The following is an 18,418-nucleotide window of genomic DNA, read 5'->3' on the forward strand; positions in this document are numbered from 1 at the left end:
GTACCCCAGTACTGCTTTTCCCACCCTTTTGTTAACTATGAGTGCTACTCCATTTCTTCTAAGGGATTCTTGCCCACAGTAGTAGATATAATGGTCACCTGAATTAAATTCACCCATGCCTGTCCATTTTAGTTCGCTGATTCCCAAGATGTTGATGTTCAATCTTGCCATCTCATGTTTGACCACCTCCAGCTTCCCTTGATTCATTGATCTGACATTCCAGGTTCCTAAACAATATTGTTCTTTATAGCATTGGATTTTCTTTTCACCACCAGACACATCCACAGCTGAGTGTCCTTTCGGCTTTGGCCCAGCCGCTTCACTCTTTCTGGCGCTACTTGGAAATACCCTCTGCTCTTCCCCAGGACACCTTCCGACCTGAGGGTCTCATCTTCCGGCGTCATCTCTTTTAGCCTTGGGATACGTTCCAAGGGGTTTTCTTGGCAAGAATACTGGAGTGGATTGCCATTTCCTTCTCCAGCGGACCACATTTTGTCAGAACTCTCCTCCATGACCTGTCCGTCTTGGGTGGCCCTGCGTGGCATAGCTTATGGCTTCACTGAGTTACGCAAGCCCCTTCGCCACAACAAGGTAGTGATCCATGAAGGGGCTGCTCAGTGGCCACATGCAAAAGAATGCAGCACAGTGGCCACATGCAAAGGAATATAGCATAGTGTATGCCTTGTTTATAACACAGTGAAATGCAACACAAAGAACTCATCTTGTTGCAATTGTGAGAGAAGAAAGCAAAGACTGAAAGGTCACTACCAGTATTATTTTATACACACACACACACACACGTGCAGCAACATGGCATGTGTTATTAAGAGCCACACAGTGGCGCATGGTGATACTTGTAACGTTGAATATAATTTCCTGCCCTCAGCAAAATCTCCCCTCCAACTGAAGATAAAAATGACAGTTCACAAAAAAAGTAAGGTCTGTTAAAAAAAAAAAGTGCAGTTCCACATAGCTATGAAGGACTATAACATAAAATGAATAGGATGCATGCTGATTCACAGGTGTGCATTTAAAAAAAAGAAAAAGAAATTTCTATGCCACCCCAAAATTGAAACCTAGGATACAAAACAAATGCCTGACCAACCCCGCCCCCCAAATAAGGAAGGGAAATAGAGGATGACCACACATTTCCTGTCCACAAATCACTTTTCCTACCCTAAGTCAAAGGTGAATGTTTGACTCCCACCAGGTACAATACCTGGCGGTTGGCACAGACCAAAACCAACTGTGCAAAAAGAAGACCAGGGTGGGGGTGGACTCCCAAATTGCTTCTACAGGTAAAAGCAGCTCCCACCAGGATTAGGTGCGATACTATAAAGTGAGCCCACAGTGAAGTTTATATCATACACCAAAATTTATACTGCATAAAAGCCGCAACAAATAAACCCGTCATAACAGTGGCCTGAAAGAATCCGGGTATACAGGAAGAATAGTGTGAAGATACCAGCTTTGGGATTGCTTCGTGTGCCACCAGAGTGGGGGGAAACCCTTGTGTAGATTATCCCTTAGGCAATATTTGACTACACCGTACAGTGCAAGCTTAAATCTGTTTTAACCCTTCCCACATTCCCCCCCAGAGCAACTGGAATTGTAGCTTTCTAAAGGGAATCCTCAGCAATGGAGAAGGGTGGCTTTGCTGTAAACATAAAGACAGTGACAGCGTAAAGTGATCGGGGTAAACATAAAGACAGTGACAGCAGGGCCGTTGTACCCCAAATAGTGGATGGGCCTCACTAGCCCAGTGCCTGTCCTTGCTGGGTTCCCATCCCATGGGCATAGGGTCAAGCTCAAGGAGCGTTACTTAACATGTGACCTTTTCCTGTCTCCCCAGGTATGCGGGCAAGAGTGGTGGAAACCCGGAACAGCATCACTGCTGTGCTTGGCAAAGATGTGGTTCTCCCCTGCTCCTACCAGGCTACGGAGGGCGGGACGGTGCTCCAAGTCACATGGCTGAAGCGTGGGGACGATGGGCAGGGTGTGGAGTTAGCAGTGCTGAATTCGGAGCACGGGACACACGTCCAGGACCCCTACGCAGGACGAGTGTTGCGGCAGTCACAAGGGTCCCTGAACAATGGCTCCATCCTGTTGAAGAACGCAGTGCAGGCTGACGAGGGAACCTATGAATGCCACCTCATTACCTTCCCTCTGGGCAATTTTGAATCCCGCCTCACCCTCAAGGTCCTAGGTAAGCCCTCACACTGAGGCTTGGGTCTCACCGACGTGGGAAATCTTTGTGTGGGCTGGACCACCTTGGGCTACAGGTGGAGGCTTACATGACTGAATGCTCCTCCGCATTTTTTACAATCCCTATGCATAGGAAACTAGCATATCAGGGAGAAGGGGACAATCACAAAAGGTGAGGAGTCTGCCACCCCCACCCCCTGGTACTTGGAGCAACGACCGTACAGAAGCCTCTATTGTGTATCTTCTCACTCAGGCACCTTCCCCCCCTAAAGTAAAAAGCCCCAAACACTTTAGCCTCCCCCCAGCCCCAACCCTGACCATTTGGACTGCCGTAGGAAGATGGTCGGCAGGAAAGGGGCTGGGCCCCTCTCCCTCTCTGTTACTCCTCTGCTGCAGAACACCCCCTCCTGAAGCCGCTTTCCGTCACAAATAATTTTCTCTCTGGTCTTCATTGCCAGTACCTGCAGGCATGGAGGTCCTTTGCTCCTCCGATACTGCCCTCCACAAGAAAGAGGGGCTTTCAGATGATCGTGCCATTGCCTGGGATTTGTCTGGGATCATCTGGGATCCCATTGTCTGGGATCATCTGTGGGATTTTACTGGGCTTCAGACAATGAGAACTTCTGCTAGTAACTAGGGATGTTGGGACCCAGGAGGTAAAGGAGCCATTTGTGCACACAGCAGTGGTGGGTCAGCTGTGCATAAATGGCTCCTTTTCCCTCCCAGACCCAAGAGGGAAAAGGAGCCATTTCCCGGGGAGGGAGGAGGAGACACTTGTGCACAGCGTGGCAATGGCAGACGTCCGTGAGCTGGGTCGACTCAACGTGTGCCAAGTTGGGCCAGCTCACAGACAAGCAAGCCAGAGTCCAGGGGGACCAAGCCGGCGAAAACCCACTGAGCCCCACCCCACAGATTCCTCAGGCATCCTTACTTGTGACCCCCCCGTGTTTTCCCACTGCTTCTCCCACCTTTATTTCTTACCTCAAAAAGTCCAGTCTGGAGGAAATAGAATAGCTGCTAGGTATGTTGCGTAAGTCCAGGAAGGGGGTGGAGTCCGGTGGACATCCTCCTGCATGGCCCCCCGGATGTGGACACAGTGGTGGTAGGTCAGCTGTGCATAAATGGCTCCTTTTCCCACCCAGACACCCTCGGTGGGGTCCGGGTAAAGGGGGGATTGCAACTGAGCATAAATGGCACTATTTACATCACCGTTTTATGCAAAATTGCCATTTATGTACAAAGCTTACGTAATGAGGCTGAGGGTTTCTGCAAGATGTCAGCTTGTGGGTAAGTGGGAAACAGCTGGCTTCCTCAGCCTCAGAGGGGAAGTGCTTCCAGACAGACAGCTCCTACCACCAAGAATCAAAGGCTGTTGTGCAGCTCTTCAATTGTTTTTCCTTAACGGGGTTTTTTATTGGTAGCATTCCATGAGTGAGGCAGGCAATTGCATGATAAAGACCTCATCTGGAAGCACCCTGACGTCTTTCTGAAGGGACCCAGAGGAACAAGCACATACCCTGACGTTTTGGTCAGACCCAGAGACCTGGGTTGCTTCCAGATGAGGCTTTTATCATGCAATAACCGTGCCCCATTCATGGGATTTTCAGAGGGCCCAGATGTCATTGTCTTCCACTTGCAACTCCCCCGTGTTTTCCCACCACCTCTCCACCCTTTTTTGTACCACAAACAATCCACGAATGTGCTGTGTGTTTGCCTCCCTTCCTGTGGTTCTTTGAAAAGCTAGCAGCATTTGATGGAGACAGATCGAGGCAGTTCTGCCAAGGACTTATTCTCTGTGCTGGAGGGTGATGGCTGGGGTGTGTCCTCTGCCCAGGAAGACTCAGGATCAGATACTGACTGTCCTGCCCCCAAGGAAGCAGCCCACGCCTCATCCTCATCACGGTCCTCTGCTGCACACTGGAAGGGCCGGAGGTCGTGACGGCCTTAAAGCTGCACTTTTCACGGATTAGTGGTCTGTAGGTGGTTATTAGCCATGTCAGACAAACTGAACCTCCAAGTTGTGAATACCAGTTGCTGAGGAGGAGACAAACGGCAAGGTGGGCTGGTGTCTTCAAGCTCCACTTGTGGGCTTCCTAGAGGCATGCGGGAAGCAGGATGTTCTTGCTGATGGGCTCTTGTCCAGATTCAGTTGGGCTTCTGCTATGTTCTTAAGTGTTCCTTGCTGATAGCGTGTGAGCCAGTGACTTGCTCTTAGGGGTGTGCACCAGCCACAAGAGCTGGTTTGCACCCTGATCGGTGATTTGGCAAACAGCCTGATTTGGCTCGGACTGGTTTGGAGGCTGCCCACTTTGACTCAGGTCCAAATCTCGATTTGTAAATCCAGATCATCAGGTCTCTTTTGGCTATAATTAGAAATCAACAAATGACTATAACTTTTTTCTGCTTGTCAGAACTGGATAAAATTTGCAGGCATAGTAGTCCTTTATGAGGGGATTATGCCTGCCAAATTTCAGACTAGTTGGCGCAGAGGAATTTATTTATTTAATTCATACCCTGCCTTTCGAGCTAGAAATGACAATCGAGGCGGCTAACAAGAATAAAGGCCAACATTTAAGATAAAAACAAAATTAAAACAATAATAAAACAAATACCTTAAAAGCACAATTAAAAAACACAGCAACTAAACAGCACCCAACCCAACAGACCAGCTTACATGCCAAAGGCCTGCTTGAATAAAAATGTCTTTGCCTCCCAGTGGAAGGACAGGTTTGTTCCAAACCTGTTTACATTTTGATTTTTTAAAAAACAGAACTGTCAATAACATTTTTATTTCTTGCCAGAATTTGATGATATTTGCAGGGATAGTTGCCTCTGCTTAGGGGATTAAGCTTGCCAAGTTCCACAGGAATAGGTGCGGGGAGCTTTGGGCAAGAGCAGCCTTTGCGATTTGGGGATTTCCTGAAGGAGGATGCACTTATCCTCCTATTTATTATTATTATTATTATTATTGGTGGGCAACTATTATGAAAATGATCTACAGCACAGAGGTGGCCCTAGCTAAGAAAATTGCAACATTTCAGAAGGGTAGGTGCACCATTTTTGTGTGGAAGGTGTTCACATTTTGGAATGTGGGGGGGCGGGATTCACTTCCCCTTAACCCCCTTCGTAGGGTTTTTGGCAATTTGGACGAAAATGGCATATGTCACTGGCAAGAAACCTGCAAAATTTCAGAAGGATAGGTGCAAGAGCTAGGGAGTTACGATGAATGGAACACGTTTTTAGGTGTTCTTGCTTTCTGCTCATTTGGCACCAAAATCACAGAAAAGTGCAACAGATGTGACAGATGTGAAGTCTACACTGGCAGAGCCAGAAGGACTTGAACAGCCAGCATTTTCCAAGCAAGCACCCTATGCTACACCTGCCCGCCTGGGCCCCACAGACTCCACCAGCCCTCTTTTAAATTACCTGCTCCTGGGGAAGAGAAGCTGCAAAGAGCTCTGAACACTGGACCAGTCCTGAGATACATGACTGCAGCATCTTTGCCCCAAAGCACTGGGATTGGAGAGCCCTGATAATACAGTCCACTGTAATTAGAAACTAGACCTGTCAGTCACCAAACTGCGCCCCTTCCTGTCCCTGCCCCAGCCCTCCCCACCAGGGCCTTTGCCTTGTATGGAGAGCTTGGGCTGAAATGTAGCAATCTGGGGAGCCGTGCTGTCTGTGTCCCTGTGTCCTTTGGAATCCTGAATCTTTAGGAGTTCACATTCGATTCGGTATGCTTTGGAGGAGCCCCGCTTTGTTTCGCTATGCTGTGTTTCAGTCACCTCCCGAACCTGTCTGAATCACCCTGATTTGGTGCTGGATTCGGGATTTGGCCGAATCTGATGCACACCCCATTTGCTCTGATCACGGATTGCTGCAAGCATCCAAAGACAGTTGGCAGCTGCTGGTGGATTAGTCATTGAGTTGGCCTGTGGTGTGTGGACAACAAGGCCTTCCTCCTGGCCACATTTGCTCTGGGACATGAGCCAGTCCTCAGCCGACTTCTCTGTGCCCAGCAACAATCACGCCACATGCGTCTTTCCCCTCGGCTAAGTCGTGTCTGGGCTGTGTGCTTCTCCTGCAGTGCCCCCGTTGCCCACCCTGAACCTCGGTCCCCCGCTGGAGGAAGGGCAGGGCCGAACGCTCGCCGCGTCGTGCACCGCCGAGGGAAACCCCATCCCCACGGTGACCTGGGAGACGGAAGTGCGCGGCACGGCCAAGAGCCAAGAGTCCTCGCACCCCCGCTCAGCCTCAGTCACCAGCGAGTTCTACGTGGTACCTGGGCGCAGCATGCATGGCAAGCCCCTGACCTGCGTCGTCTCCCACCCGGGGCTGCAGCACAAGAAGAGGATCACACACACGCTCAACGTGGCATGTAGGTACCCTCCCTCTGCGTTGGCTTGGACCACCACACCATCCTTTGTGCCACTGTTGGGTTGGGGTTGGGCCTTTTTGTGTGTGTGGCGGGGTTTCCTGCCCTTGCCCTGTTCGCTAACATTCTGCAGCCCACATCTCCTCCACAGGGAAAGTCCAAGGAGGTCCAAAGGCTGCGGGCTGTGTGGTGCACAAAAGGGGGGTGTTCTCCCCCCCTCACTTTGCGTGACTTTACATGCCCTCTCTTATACAGATCTATCAGATGCCTCAGTCCTGGGTCACGAGACGGAGGACAACTGGGCCGAAGGAAAGGAAGGAGCCTCCCTGAAGTGCCTTGGAGATGGGAACCCGCCACCGACGTACAACTGGACTCGGTGAGCTGTTAACGAAGGGCTGAGCATTTCTTCCTTGCGTGGTGGGGCAGTCTTGGTGGGGCAGACCAAAGAGGGGAGCCTCTTTCTAGCGGGGGGAGGGTTCAAATCCCCAGGTTCAAATCCCCATGACTCAGCCATGAAGGGTTCCCTTGGAACAGTCACTCCTGCTCAATCTCTCAGGGCAAAGTGTGTGTGTGTGTGTGTGTGTGTGTGTGAGGGAGAGAGAGAGAGAGAGAGAGAGACCACATCTGGTGCCCTGGCCAGAATAGTAAAAGGTAAAACAAAAAGTTAATAGAATGCATATCCCCCTTTTAATTCCAGGAAATAATGAAATGTCCATGCACACGTGCTAGAGAAAAGATGTATCCATTCCCCGCTCAGAGATTTTGCTTCCAGAGACCCTGGAGAGGCTGGGGGTGGAACCGTATCCCACAGAAAGACAATGCTTGCAACTCCCAATCAACACATTTTAACTAGGCATTCCCCAAACACAAAAAATCGAGACACAATGGCATCAGCAATTTCCTGGGGATAGGGTGGGATCAGAAAATAGGGACCACTCCTGCTAAATAGGGGAAACTGGAACATACGGGAAGTACAGCTTCCAGGGAGTTTCTCCACTGTTTCTTGATTAGGAATCCCCAGTAAGGTTCTAAGGAGCCTCACCGTGTTCCTTAGGAGTGGGCAGAAGGTAAATCTATCAATAGATCTATTGGCAGATCTCTGGGTGATTTGCAGTAGATCAGCAAGGGTTTCTGACTCCCGATATTTTAACAATGGCAAAAAGTGAAGGCCTCCTTTCCTTTCCCTCCTTAATTAGGCTGCTAATGAGGAAAGCTGGTGGAGTGGGGGAGGCGAAGTTTGTTGTGTGAAAGGACAAGTGTGCGAGTGCCAGTTCTGGCACTGAAAACACATTCCTGGGCTGAGCACGTGCTCAGAGGCACCCTTGCTCTGCAGTCCCACGTCCACCTTCCTGAGTGGCTGTTTTGCACCAGGCTCTGTTTGGGGAGCTGCAATGTAGGTCTGCCCCTGTCCTAAAGTATGCCAGCCCCTGCCTTGCCCCCGAGACTGCTGGCCAAGGAGAACAAGGATGAAGAGGCGGGATTGGGGAGGGCTGCAGCTCGGTGGCAGGGCCCCTGCTTTCCTGCAGAAGGTCCCAGGTTCGGTCCCCGGCATCTCCCCTAAAAAGAGGGACCGGCAGCAGGTGATGGAGAAGACTCTTCTCTACCTGAGAGCTGTTGCCAGTCTGAGGAAACCATACTGGAGGAGTTGGACAAATGTCTGAGCTTCCTTAGTGGGGATCCAGCTCCTGAGGAAGATTGCAAAACCAGCCGGGGAAGGGCGGTTGATCCTCCAGATGGGGCGAAGGGAGGGAAGGCCCTGCACGGTGTGGCCCTGGGGAGTCTGCTTGGGGCGAGGGGCAATTCTTCTGGCCCTCCTGCCGGCGCTCCGCACTGGCGGAGCAGGTGCTGGTAGAGCCTCCCCCTTCTTCGGCCGCCTGCCCTGGGGCAGTCCCTCAGCCGTGTGACAGCTCCACAGGATGCAAATCCAGGGTTGCGCCACTGGAATCTGTGACAGCTTGGCGTTCCTCAGCATCGGCCTTGGACGCCTGCCTGACACCGTCTCAGGGGCAGCTGTGATTCGTTGCCTGGCGTCCCGCAGACAGCTGGCAACGCTTCCTGCCAGCGGTCGCTCTTCCCCTGCTCTTTGGCCCCGGGCACCCCAGCAGTGCAACTCCTCTGGGGCTTCCTGCCCCACGGAGGAAGCTGGGGCAGCACAGCACAGCCGCTTGCCTGCCAGACCTACCGCGCTCTTCCCAGCCAGCGGTGCACCTGATCTGGGTTGGCCGCCACGGAAAGCTCCCACGGATCCCAGTCAAAGAGGAGGCTGATCCTCCATAAACACTTATTCATCACCCAGCAATTCCTGCCTGTCTCTCGAGCCATTTTGTGCTCGGAGGGACCAGCCGGGACTTGCTGTGGGTTTCGGGGAAGCAGCCTCGGGCCAAAAATGCACCTCGTAGCCTTTTGTGGTGAGCAGGGAAAAACAGCCAAGTCAGCAGGGCTGATGGGTGGGGGTGGCAGATGGATGAGGGGGGCAGGAATGAGATTCTCTCCAGGTCTGTCTGCCCTCTTCGAGATAGGAGCTGTCATGCTGAGGACAAGGTGCAGAGAGCAGTGAAAGGTGGCCTCTGTGCACAGTTGCACGCTTGCCCACCTGCCTGATGGTTACTGGCGTGCCCAAATTTCATCCACCTGGCTTGTTGGCAGAAGAAGAGGGGGCAATGCAGTGTCACTATCACTTTTTGTAAGACTTTTTCCCCCTACCAAATGATCAAACCCTTTAGAGGGAGGATCTCTGCATGCTGAGAATGGCACTCCACCCTGATTTATTTAAAGCTTCTTCCCACCGGAAGGTATTTTGCACATGCTTAGTGGAACATTGCCCTGAATCACTGATATGTTTTAAAGCCACTTTTTTGCATTGGGAATGGCGCTCTGTAATACTCCAGGCACTCTGACCTGATTCATTGGAGGGTTGTTTTTTTTTCCAAAAGGCGTTTCTCAATCACAGGGGAAAGGCATTTTGCACATGCTTAGGGATACTTTGTCCTTAGATCCTTTTGAAGGGAGAGAAGCAAACCCTTATTTCACTTAGGAAAAAGGCACTCTGCACGTGCTTAGAGGCACATAGTCTGAGCTACCAGTGTTTTTGAATAAAATCTGGACACACACACACCCCAATCTCATTGAGTCACCCCTTCCTGCCCCAGGCCAGATTTGGGGGATGGATGGGACCACCTCTGTTGCTAACAGGCCTTTACAATTCACAGGAAAATAAAAAAGGGTAAGGCCTGGTTCATATAACACCATCCTGTGTCAAAATGGATGGCATTCTGCAGCCTGGTTATATTATGGAAATGTGCAGAATTGTTTTGCATAATTTATTCTGCTACTGGGGAGGGGCATGGGATTCTGTGAAGGGGAGGAGCGGTTGCTCAGTGCTAGAGTCTCTGCTTTGCATGCAGAAGGTTCCAGGTTCGATCCCCGGCATCTCCAGGCAGGGCTGTGAAAATTCCTGCCTGAAACCCTGGAGAGCCGCTGCTGCCAGTCAGTGTCGGCAATACTGGACTAGATGAACCCAGGGCCTGACTCAGTCTAAGGCAGCTTCCTGTGTTCCTCGGGCACTGAAGCTCCACTCCAGCAAGTCTACCGGCTGTTCCCCAGCCTTTTTCTGCCTTCTTAGATTTCAGGCAGCTTGACCCAAAGTTCGTCAAGCACATCTTCACAGCCTCGAGGGCTTGAGACACGGGCTTCTTTCTTAAAACCAACACTGACATTCTCTGTGCTTTTTCTGCCCTTTTGTGGACTGTGGCACTGATACAGCGCTGAATACAATCCGTTGCTGAGATCGTCTTCTAAGGGGGCTTCCAGATGACACCTTCGTTGTGCCATCGCCTTGCCTCCGTCATGGGGAGGTCCGGATGATGCCATTTTCCATTTGTAGCCCTCCACTTCTCTCTTGTTTCTTGCCAGAAAGATCCATTAGGGAACCAAAAAGAGACAAAGTAGCCGCACAGTGCCTGCCGATGGGTAGCGCGAGCAGCCCTCCATCTGGAAGCCTCCTGACAGTTCAGACCAGCAGCCTACTCCCGTATACATGTGCACCAGTGCCCAGCAGCCACGGCGGCGAGCAGAAGGCTCTTGGAAATGGAAGTCTTCTGCTCCTGGGTGGTCTCGCTGCTGCTGCTGACTGGCCCCAGCCGTGCTCCTCTTCTCACAAGCTGTGAACTCTTCAAGGAGGTGTCCAGTTGCAAGGCCCTTAAACTGGCTGTACTGCCCTCAGGGCCGTTGTCCAGGGTAGGCATGGCCGGGCAGCTGCGGAGGGCCCACGCCCCAGCAGGGCCCCCTCGCAAGAGCCCCCCGGATGCCCTCCTCCTCTTCGCCCGCCTCTCGCTCTGGCCCGGACAATGAGGGTGGTGAGCAGGAGCGGCAGCAGACGCCACGGCCCCCTTGCGCACCGGTTCTCTCTGCCTGCCAAGCGTGCAAGCGGGAGCCATGATGAGGAAGAGGAGGGGGAGGAGCAGCTGGGGACCATGGTGAGGAGGAGGTGGGCACACTGAGGGGGAGGGGGCCCATGGGGGGGGTCTTGCCTGGGGCCGCCAGAACCAGAGTTGGGGCTTCCCCACAACTCTGGGCATTGTCATTCTGCCACTGGTCAAAGGATTTCAACACAAGCGTTGTCAGCACTTCACCAAACTACGACCCCAGTATTTTGGGGAGAGGGCGAGGCGGGGCAGCCAGTTCATGGCTTGGTACCAATTTGCATTTGCCTTTGAGATGCGGGACCCTTATACCAGACCAAAGAGACCCCCACAGGCTGCCGCCCTGCTGATGTGTTGAAAAACAAGCACGCGGGCCCTTGCCACAGAGCAGAGCCTGCCGCGGTCCATTCCTCGACTTCATGAGCGAGGGAAGAGGGCTGTGTGACTCTCCTCCGAAGGCATGGCGGGGCAGGAGAGCTGCACCCCATCAGGCGACGAAGCTTCCGCAGTGAAAACGGAGCGCCCTCGCTGAACCGGGACGCGCTCCCACCCACCACCCCGGTGCGGATCTGGCAAGAGCGGTGGCAGGTGTGCGAGAGATTAGTGTGCGGATCGGGTTCAGGGTTCAGCCCTGGAACATGGTTTCCACCTCTGAGCATGTGCAAAGTGCCTTTCTCCCCCCTGACAGGTGGCCACAGCCAGCTGAAAAACGTCTGCAATTAAAGGCAGGGTTTCCAGGTTTCATGAGCCCCTGCATCTCTTCTGCTCATAACCACTGCTGGGGTGGGGTGGGGGGCTTGAATCATGTGTGCTAGGGCGGCCCCATTAAAGCCGTGCATCAGGGGCAGTGTCAGTGCTATGCGTGTAAGCTTTAGCATGTCACATGCCCTGTCATGACACATGTGTGTTTAGTCATGTGCTTATATGCAGAGGTGATGCTTGCAAATTCAAATGTCCTGGTTGCTTTGCGAGTTGTACTTGTAATCTCTGCCTGGTGTGTGTGTGTGTGTGTGTGTGTGTGTGTGTACAGATATGTACAAGCCTTTGTATTTATTTTTTGCAGGGGGAAATTCTATGTGAGGTAGAGATATGAAATATGCTTGTATATAGTGGCCGAGAGTATCCTTCTTGAGCTGAAATGTTCCCAGCTCCAACCTGACCTCTAAGTGAACGCACAGAGCAGCATTTGGCGGACCCGTGTTCCCCCAGCCTCCCCACCTGTAATATGGGGATAAAAATACCCACCTGTTGTGAGGATCTTGAGCACCTAAGAAAAATGGCTACATAAATAAGTTTTACGATCGGGAAATGTTGGTGCACATATTTATGGATTTGAGATTCCCCTCTTTATGTGTCAGGGTGTGTGTGTGTGTGTGTGACACAGGTCTTCTTTCTTTTTTAAAAGCAAGCGGACGTGTTTCCCCATAAAACTGTGCATGTGTGTATGTTAGGTGTGTGCAAGGAGGGGTGGGGTGCTATCGCCCTTGCCAGGCCATGCTAACCGGCTCAGACGCTGGCTGAATTGGTGCAGAGTTTGGGGCGGTGTCTGAACACGCTCCGGCACCGGTTCAGCTATGCAAGATGCCGTGGGAAAAGGGAAGGGAGCCCTTTGATTTCAGCACCTTTTGTTCATGATGTCACGGCTGGCCCCGCCCTCCCCCCCCCCCCGCCTTCTTCCCCACAACTCCCTCTCCTGCCTGGACACGTCCTTAGGGTGGGGAGGCAGCAGAAAGGGCAGGAGAGCAGGGAGAGGGAGAGGGACCGAGAGAGAGGAGCACAATTCTCCCCTCTTGTCCAGGGGGCTGTAACCTTGGCCAGTTCTTTGACCGCATGGCGGCTTCTGCGTGGCGATTCACTGGGGGCCTGGGAGACCCTCTGACATTCCTCAGATGAAAATCGAGAGACACACCTGCAGTAGCCCAATTCTCACACGAAGGGTCACTGCCTCAGTGAGAGCTGCGGCCCGAGGCGCACGCTTACCTGGGAGCGAGCCCCACAGGGGTGCAATGTGTTACATGAGTGGAGGGCACTCTTCTTTCCCTCCGCCACAGCGCCGCCGCCGCCTCCTCTGCTTTAGAAGCCAAGGAAGTGTCTGTTCTGCAGTCTTCCCCAAGCTGGTGTCCTGCAGATGTGATGAGCGACGACTCCCTGGGGCATGCTGGGAGTTGTAGCCCAACTCACCTGCAGGGCCCCAGCTTGGGGGAAGGCCAGGGTCAAGGTATGCCCCCAAAGATTATTTCCTGCCATCTGTATCCACCATTTACAAGGAGCATCGCCCACAGGCCGGGCACTGCAGAAGCACTGTCACATCTGTGCACGCGCCTGTGCGCCCGTGTGCGCCAAGATGCATCCGTCGCTCTTCAGAGGCTCAACTTCCGGATATCCTGCGTTGTGGGGTGCGAAACCCTGAAGACCATCAGCACGAGAAACCCGCCCTTCCGAAGTGTCATCGAGGCATTCCTAGGAGGCCCCCAAACAGGGCCAGTAATTCACTGGAGAAAGGGTCCAAGAAACAGGGACTGGCATAGACAACTGGAGCACAGGGGAGGGGGTGTTAGGCTGGCATCACCTCCTTCTAGGGCAGGGGGTGGGCAGAAGGGAGTTCTCCAGATGTTTTGGACTGGAACGCCCAGAAGCCCACGCCAGCATGGCCGGGAATGCTGGAGGTCCGAAACGTCTAGCTGGCCCCAGTGGCGGCAGCAGGGCGGGTCCAGGGGCTGTGATCCCATTGCTCCGTCCTGTACTTTCAGCGTGGGAGGGGGGTTCATCTCAGCTCCCCTACTGGCTGCAGCCTGTCTTGTCTCCTGCACCCCCCCTTTTTTGTTTCTTTAGATCTCCTCATCCCTATAACTTGTGGACATTTTTTGCTCCTTTCATGGCTGGGCTTTTTCTGTGGTCTGATTAGGGTGGTTGACCCTGGGATGAAGGGTGAGGTTTGGGGGCAAAGGGATGGTGTCTCAGGGGGTGGGGTCTGGTGGGGGCGGAGCACAGCTGTACCTGGGGCTCAGGGGCAGAGCCTAACGGGCCCAAGCCATTGTGTGTGTGGGGGGCTAACAGCAAATGCTCTCAGGCCAAGCAGGGTCTGCCCCTGCCTTCTCCCCCCACCCCCTTCTGAGGTTTTGTTCATTTTCCTAAAGAAGAAAGAGGCCAAAATGTCCTGAAACGTCAGATACAAACCCAGCTCTGAGCGCTGCAGCACGTCGGGCAGTTTGCCGTTTGGGCTGCCCAATTTTTGACCTGTTCCTGTGCATTTAATAGCAGCCTGACACAGCCAGAAATTTAACAGGTGAAGCTGCCCCCACCACTCAAACTCCATGACAGGAAACGGCCGGATCTGCCTAATTTCTGCATCTGAGGCCTCTGTTAAAGGCGTAGGAGCAGGGCTGGTTAAAAAGGTGACAACCCGATGACCAAACCAAGTTAACGTAATCCCTGGTTAAACTTTTCTTCCTTTTGGTTTTGAGGAGCGTTCAGTTTCACGAATTGCCGCTTTCAACTTCACATCACTCGGGAAACAAACGAAAAATGTCTGCCTGGCCGTCCCTGGCAAGGGGAAAACATTTCTCTCCCCCTCTCATGACACTAGACCGTGAGGTCATTCAGTGAAATGGAAGGACCAGAGATTCAGGACAGGCTCAGAGAAGGCGATCCCGCCCTTGGCGCAGCCGCAGTCAAGTGACGGAGCAGGATTGCATCCATGTGCTGCTGCAGATCACAGCACCCGACCCTGACCCCTCTGTGATCCAGCCAGAGCTGCCTGATTAAAGTCAGGCAGTTGAGTGCAGGGAATCGGTGAAAGGGCAGGCGGGTCGGAAGGGCCAGTAAGCCCCCTCGTGCCGTCCTTTTCCTTTCTCACCTTGTCTGCTTTCTCCCCAGGCTCAACGACCCTCTCCCTAGCGGAGTGAGGATCAAGGGAGACACCCTGCTCTTCCAGAGGCCCCTTAGCCTGGAGGACGGCGGCGTCTATGTTTGCCACGTAGCCAACAGCTTTGCAAGCAAGGAGGTCAAGGCCACGGTTGACGTAAAAGGTATCATTCTGGGGAGGGGGCTGGACTCGACTTGTCCATGTTGTTGTTTGCTGCACCACATAGGAGCCTGGTATGCATCTTCCCAGCAACATCTGAATGGAGACTGCTCCCTTCCTCAGCCTGCTGCTCTCCCGACGTGTTGGACGACAATTCCCAGAATCCCCCAGGTTCTGGGAGTTGTCGTCCAACACATCAGGGGGGCGCCCGCTTGGGGAAACCCAGGATACTGTTTAAGGCACATAGATACATATTTGGGCCTCCTCCATTTTCTCTTCCTCCATGGCTTGTGCTCTGCAGGGTGTCTGACAGGTTTGCTGGCCAATGAATCCCATGCTGGTTCATTGGCCTGTCACTCCTCCCCCATGCTTCAGGTGGGCGGCCTGCCCTTTTAAATGCTGGAAGCACCATCTGTATATCTGTTCAACTAAATGGACCTTCATTATAATTTCTGTTTAACAAAGTAGAATCTTCTTTTTATGTTGAAAAGCTACTCCAGGGAGAGGGGTTGGTGACGGTACCAGTTGCTAACCAATCAGCACTGAGTCCACATGCAGTTTCTGCTGTCATAATAAGAACTTGAGAAGAGTCGTGCTGGATCAGACCAAGTGCCCATTGAGTCCAGCATTCTGTTCCCACAGTGGCCAACCAGCTGCCCCAGTGGGAAGCCCACAGGCAGGACAGGAGTGCAACAGCACCCTCCCACCCATGTTCCCCAGCAACTGGGATATAAATATGAAACCATACGTTAAAAACAGAATAAAACCAAAGTAGGAGCCAAGATAAAAGCCAGCAGCAGCGCAAAGTTCCAAAAAAGCACTAGCACAATTTTTAAAACTGAAGGGCTAAAAAGCCTGGGGGGGAAAAGGACGAAAATATTTCCCCTGTGCTTCCACTCACCTGGCATACCCATCCCACCCCTGAGGCCACGTGATGCTCACCTGGACATGCATGCATCACATTTCATCGTGTGCGCTTCCTGGATCTTTATATTTATTTGTCATTAAGATGTATATGCCACCCTTCATCACAGATAATCTCAGAACAGCTTCCACAATAAGTGCTAAAGCAACCATAACAAATAGTAAACTGAGGTACTTTTGATGGGAGACAAGAGGAGGCTGGGGGATGCTGGCCTGGTGTTGAATGGGGTACGGCTACCCTTGAAAGACCAGGTCCGCAGCCTGGGGGTCATTTCAGGTGTCAGCTGTGAGCCAGACAGCGCTGTACCAACTCCATCTGATACAGCGGCTGCGCCCCTTCCTTCCCGACCATCTGCTCCCATCGGTAGTACATGCCCTGATCTCCTCTTGTCTAGACTACTGTAATGCGGTCTACGTGGGGTTGCCCTTGAAGACGGTTCGGAAGCTACAGCTGGTACAGAACGCGGCGGCTCGCCTGATTAAAGGCAGCCGCCAGCGTGATCACATCACTCCAGTGCTGAAGGAGGTGCACTGGTTACCAGTCGTTTTCCGGGCCAAATTCAAGGTGTTAGTTTTGACCTTTAAAACCCTATATGGTTCCGGCCAGCCTATCTCAAGGAGCGCCTCCAGCAGCACCAGACAGGCCGCTCAGCAAGATCAGCCTCAGATGGCCTTCTCTCTGTCCCATCAGCCAGGACAGCTAGGCTGGTGAGGACGAGGGAGAGGGCCTTCTCTGTGGTGGCCCCCACTCTGTGGAACTCCCTCCCTAGGGAACTTCGCCATGCCCCCTCTTTAATGAGGTTCCGCCACGCACTGAAAACGTGGTTGTTCAGGCAGGCATTTGGGGTGGGTTAGGGTATTTTAGAAAATGTTTTTATTGTAGAATTTTATTGTTTTAAACTATTTTATTATATGTTGTACATCGCCCAGAGTGGCTGGGTGACCAGCCAGATGGGCGATTAATAAATTTAATAAATAAATAATATAAATATAAATAAACATAAAGCAGCAGATAAAAATAAAAACAGCAGCAAAAAATACCCCATCACCATTTCACAATTAACACCTGGGAAAGTAAAAAGGTCTGCTCCTGAATCCAAAAAGGTAGCAATGCAGGTGCTAAGCGAGCCTCCCTGGGGAGAAAATTGCATAAATGTGGTGCCACCACAGAGCAGGCCCTCTTATCAGTATCCCAGTATTTATGAGGTTGGATCCAGACTTAGTCTTACTTAGAGCAGACCCACTGAAAACAATGGGACTTGTTAGTTATCCCACTGATTTCAGTAGGACTAAGTCTGAATCCAACCCATCGGATATTGGCTGTGCCATTCAGGTTTATGCATGTTAACAGTCATGGGAAAACTTCATGAAAAATTTGACTAGTTAAAGTTGAAAGTGAGCAGCCTTTAAAATTAACTTTAAAATTAAAAGTTAAATATTAAAAGTTAAATATTAAAAGTTAAATATTTCCATTTCCAACTAGTAAAAATGTTAATAGGGAAATAACTAGTTAAAAGTTAAGCTGATTCATGAGCAATCGCGTTCAAACACAAGTCAATTGCCTATTATATTTTTCATTTTCAAATCCAAAGAGTGGATTTCTTTCCCATGACCCGAGATATGTGCATTCATTTACTCAGAACTCACTTTTAACTTGCATTTTAAAAACATGTTTATTTCAATAAAGAGATATTGTAATGCAATGTATTTTAGTATGAAATTACGATTGCCATTTCAGAAATTTAGTACTTCTCTAAAAGAGTGCAAAATTCTGAAGTAATTTTTTATCACAAAATCCCACTCCCATAAATCTCGGATAGGCTTATGAACTTGTACATTAAGGACAACTTATTTACTTACTAATCTTCTGGGCCCTGTAAATGTTCTCACTTAACCGTTTTCTTCTAAATGTATCACAAGGAACTTAAAAGCAAAAGCCAAAACCCACATCTTAAGAATCTTTAAAAAAAATATAGGAAAAATTTTTCAACGTTTGCTTTACTGTAGCGTGAATAACATTGTTACTTGGAGACAAAACTAGACCTCTGCCAATTGTGTATTACTGGATGTGATGATGGAAAAATAGGAGGAGAAGAATGAGTATTGATGCTATACAAACGTAAGAAGAACCCTGCTGGATTCAACTCCAAATGTCCATCTAGTCAAGCATCCTGTCTACCGACAGCAGCTGTGCTTGCTCTCCGGCAGCTGCCATTCAGAAGTAGATTCCCGGGGCTGGCGCCAGGGGTCAGCATGGTTGGGCAGCTGCCGAGGGCCCACGCCCCAGCAGGGTCCCACTGGCAAGAGCCCCCTGGAGTCGCTCCTCCTCTTCCCTATTGCGACCTGCATGTTCACCTGCCTCTCGCTCTGGCCCAGGCAACGGTGGTGGCGAGAAAGAGGAGCAGGAGATGCCGCGGCCTACTTGCTCGCTGGTTCTGTCTGCCTGTCAAGAGCGCAAGTGGCATTCAT

General features: G+C 51.5%; 1 protein-coding gene across 2 annotated transcripts in view; it reads left to right on the forward strand.

The window, feature by feature from the left end:
- The window catches only part of NECTIN4 (nectin cell adhesion molecule 4), a 101,137-nt gene that overhangs the window by 73,600 nt on the left and 9,119 nt on the right, over window positions 1-18,418 (forward strand). For both annotated transcript variants that reach the window (XM_084823947.1, XM_084823948.1), the window contains exons 2-5: window positions 1,853-2,206; window positions 6,293-6,583; window positions 6,836-6,956; window positions 14,878-15,029. In XM_084823947.1, coding sequence (XP_084680073.1) covers window positions 1,853-2,206; window positions 6,293-6,583; window positions 6,836-6,956; window positions 14,878-15,029 — 918 coding nt within the window. The remainder of the gene's footprint in view (window positions 1-1,852; window positions 2,207-6,292; window positions 6,584-6,835; window positions 6,957-14,877; window positions 15,030-18,418) is intronic.

Source organism: Heloderma suspectum, chromosome 17 (genome assembly GCF_057233095.1).
Source record: "Heloderma suspectum isolate Gila_16-S chromosome 17, 16-S_ref, whole genome shotgun sequence".
Lineage (NCBI taxonomy): Eukaryota > Metazoa > Chordata > Lepidosauria > Squamata > Helodermatidae > Heloderma > Heloderma suspectum.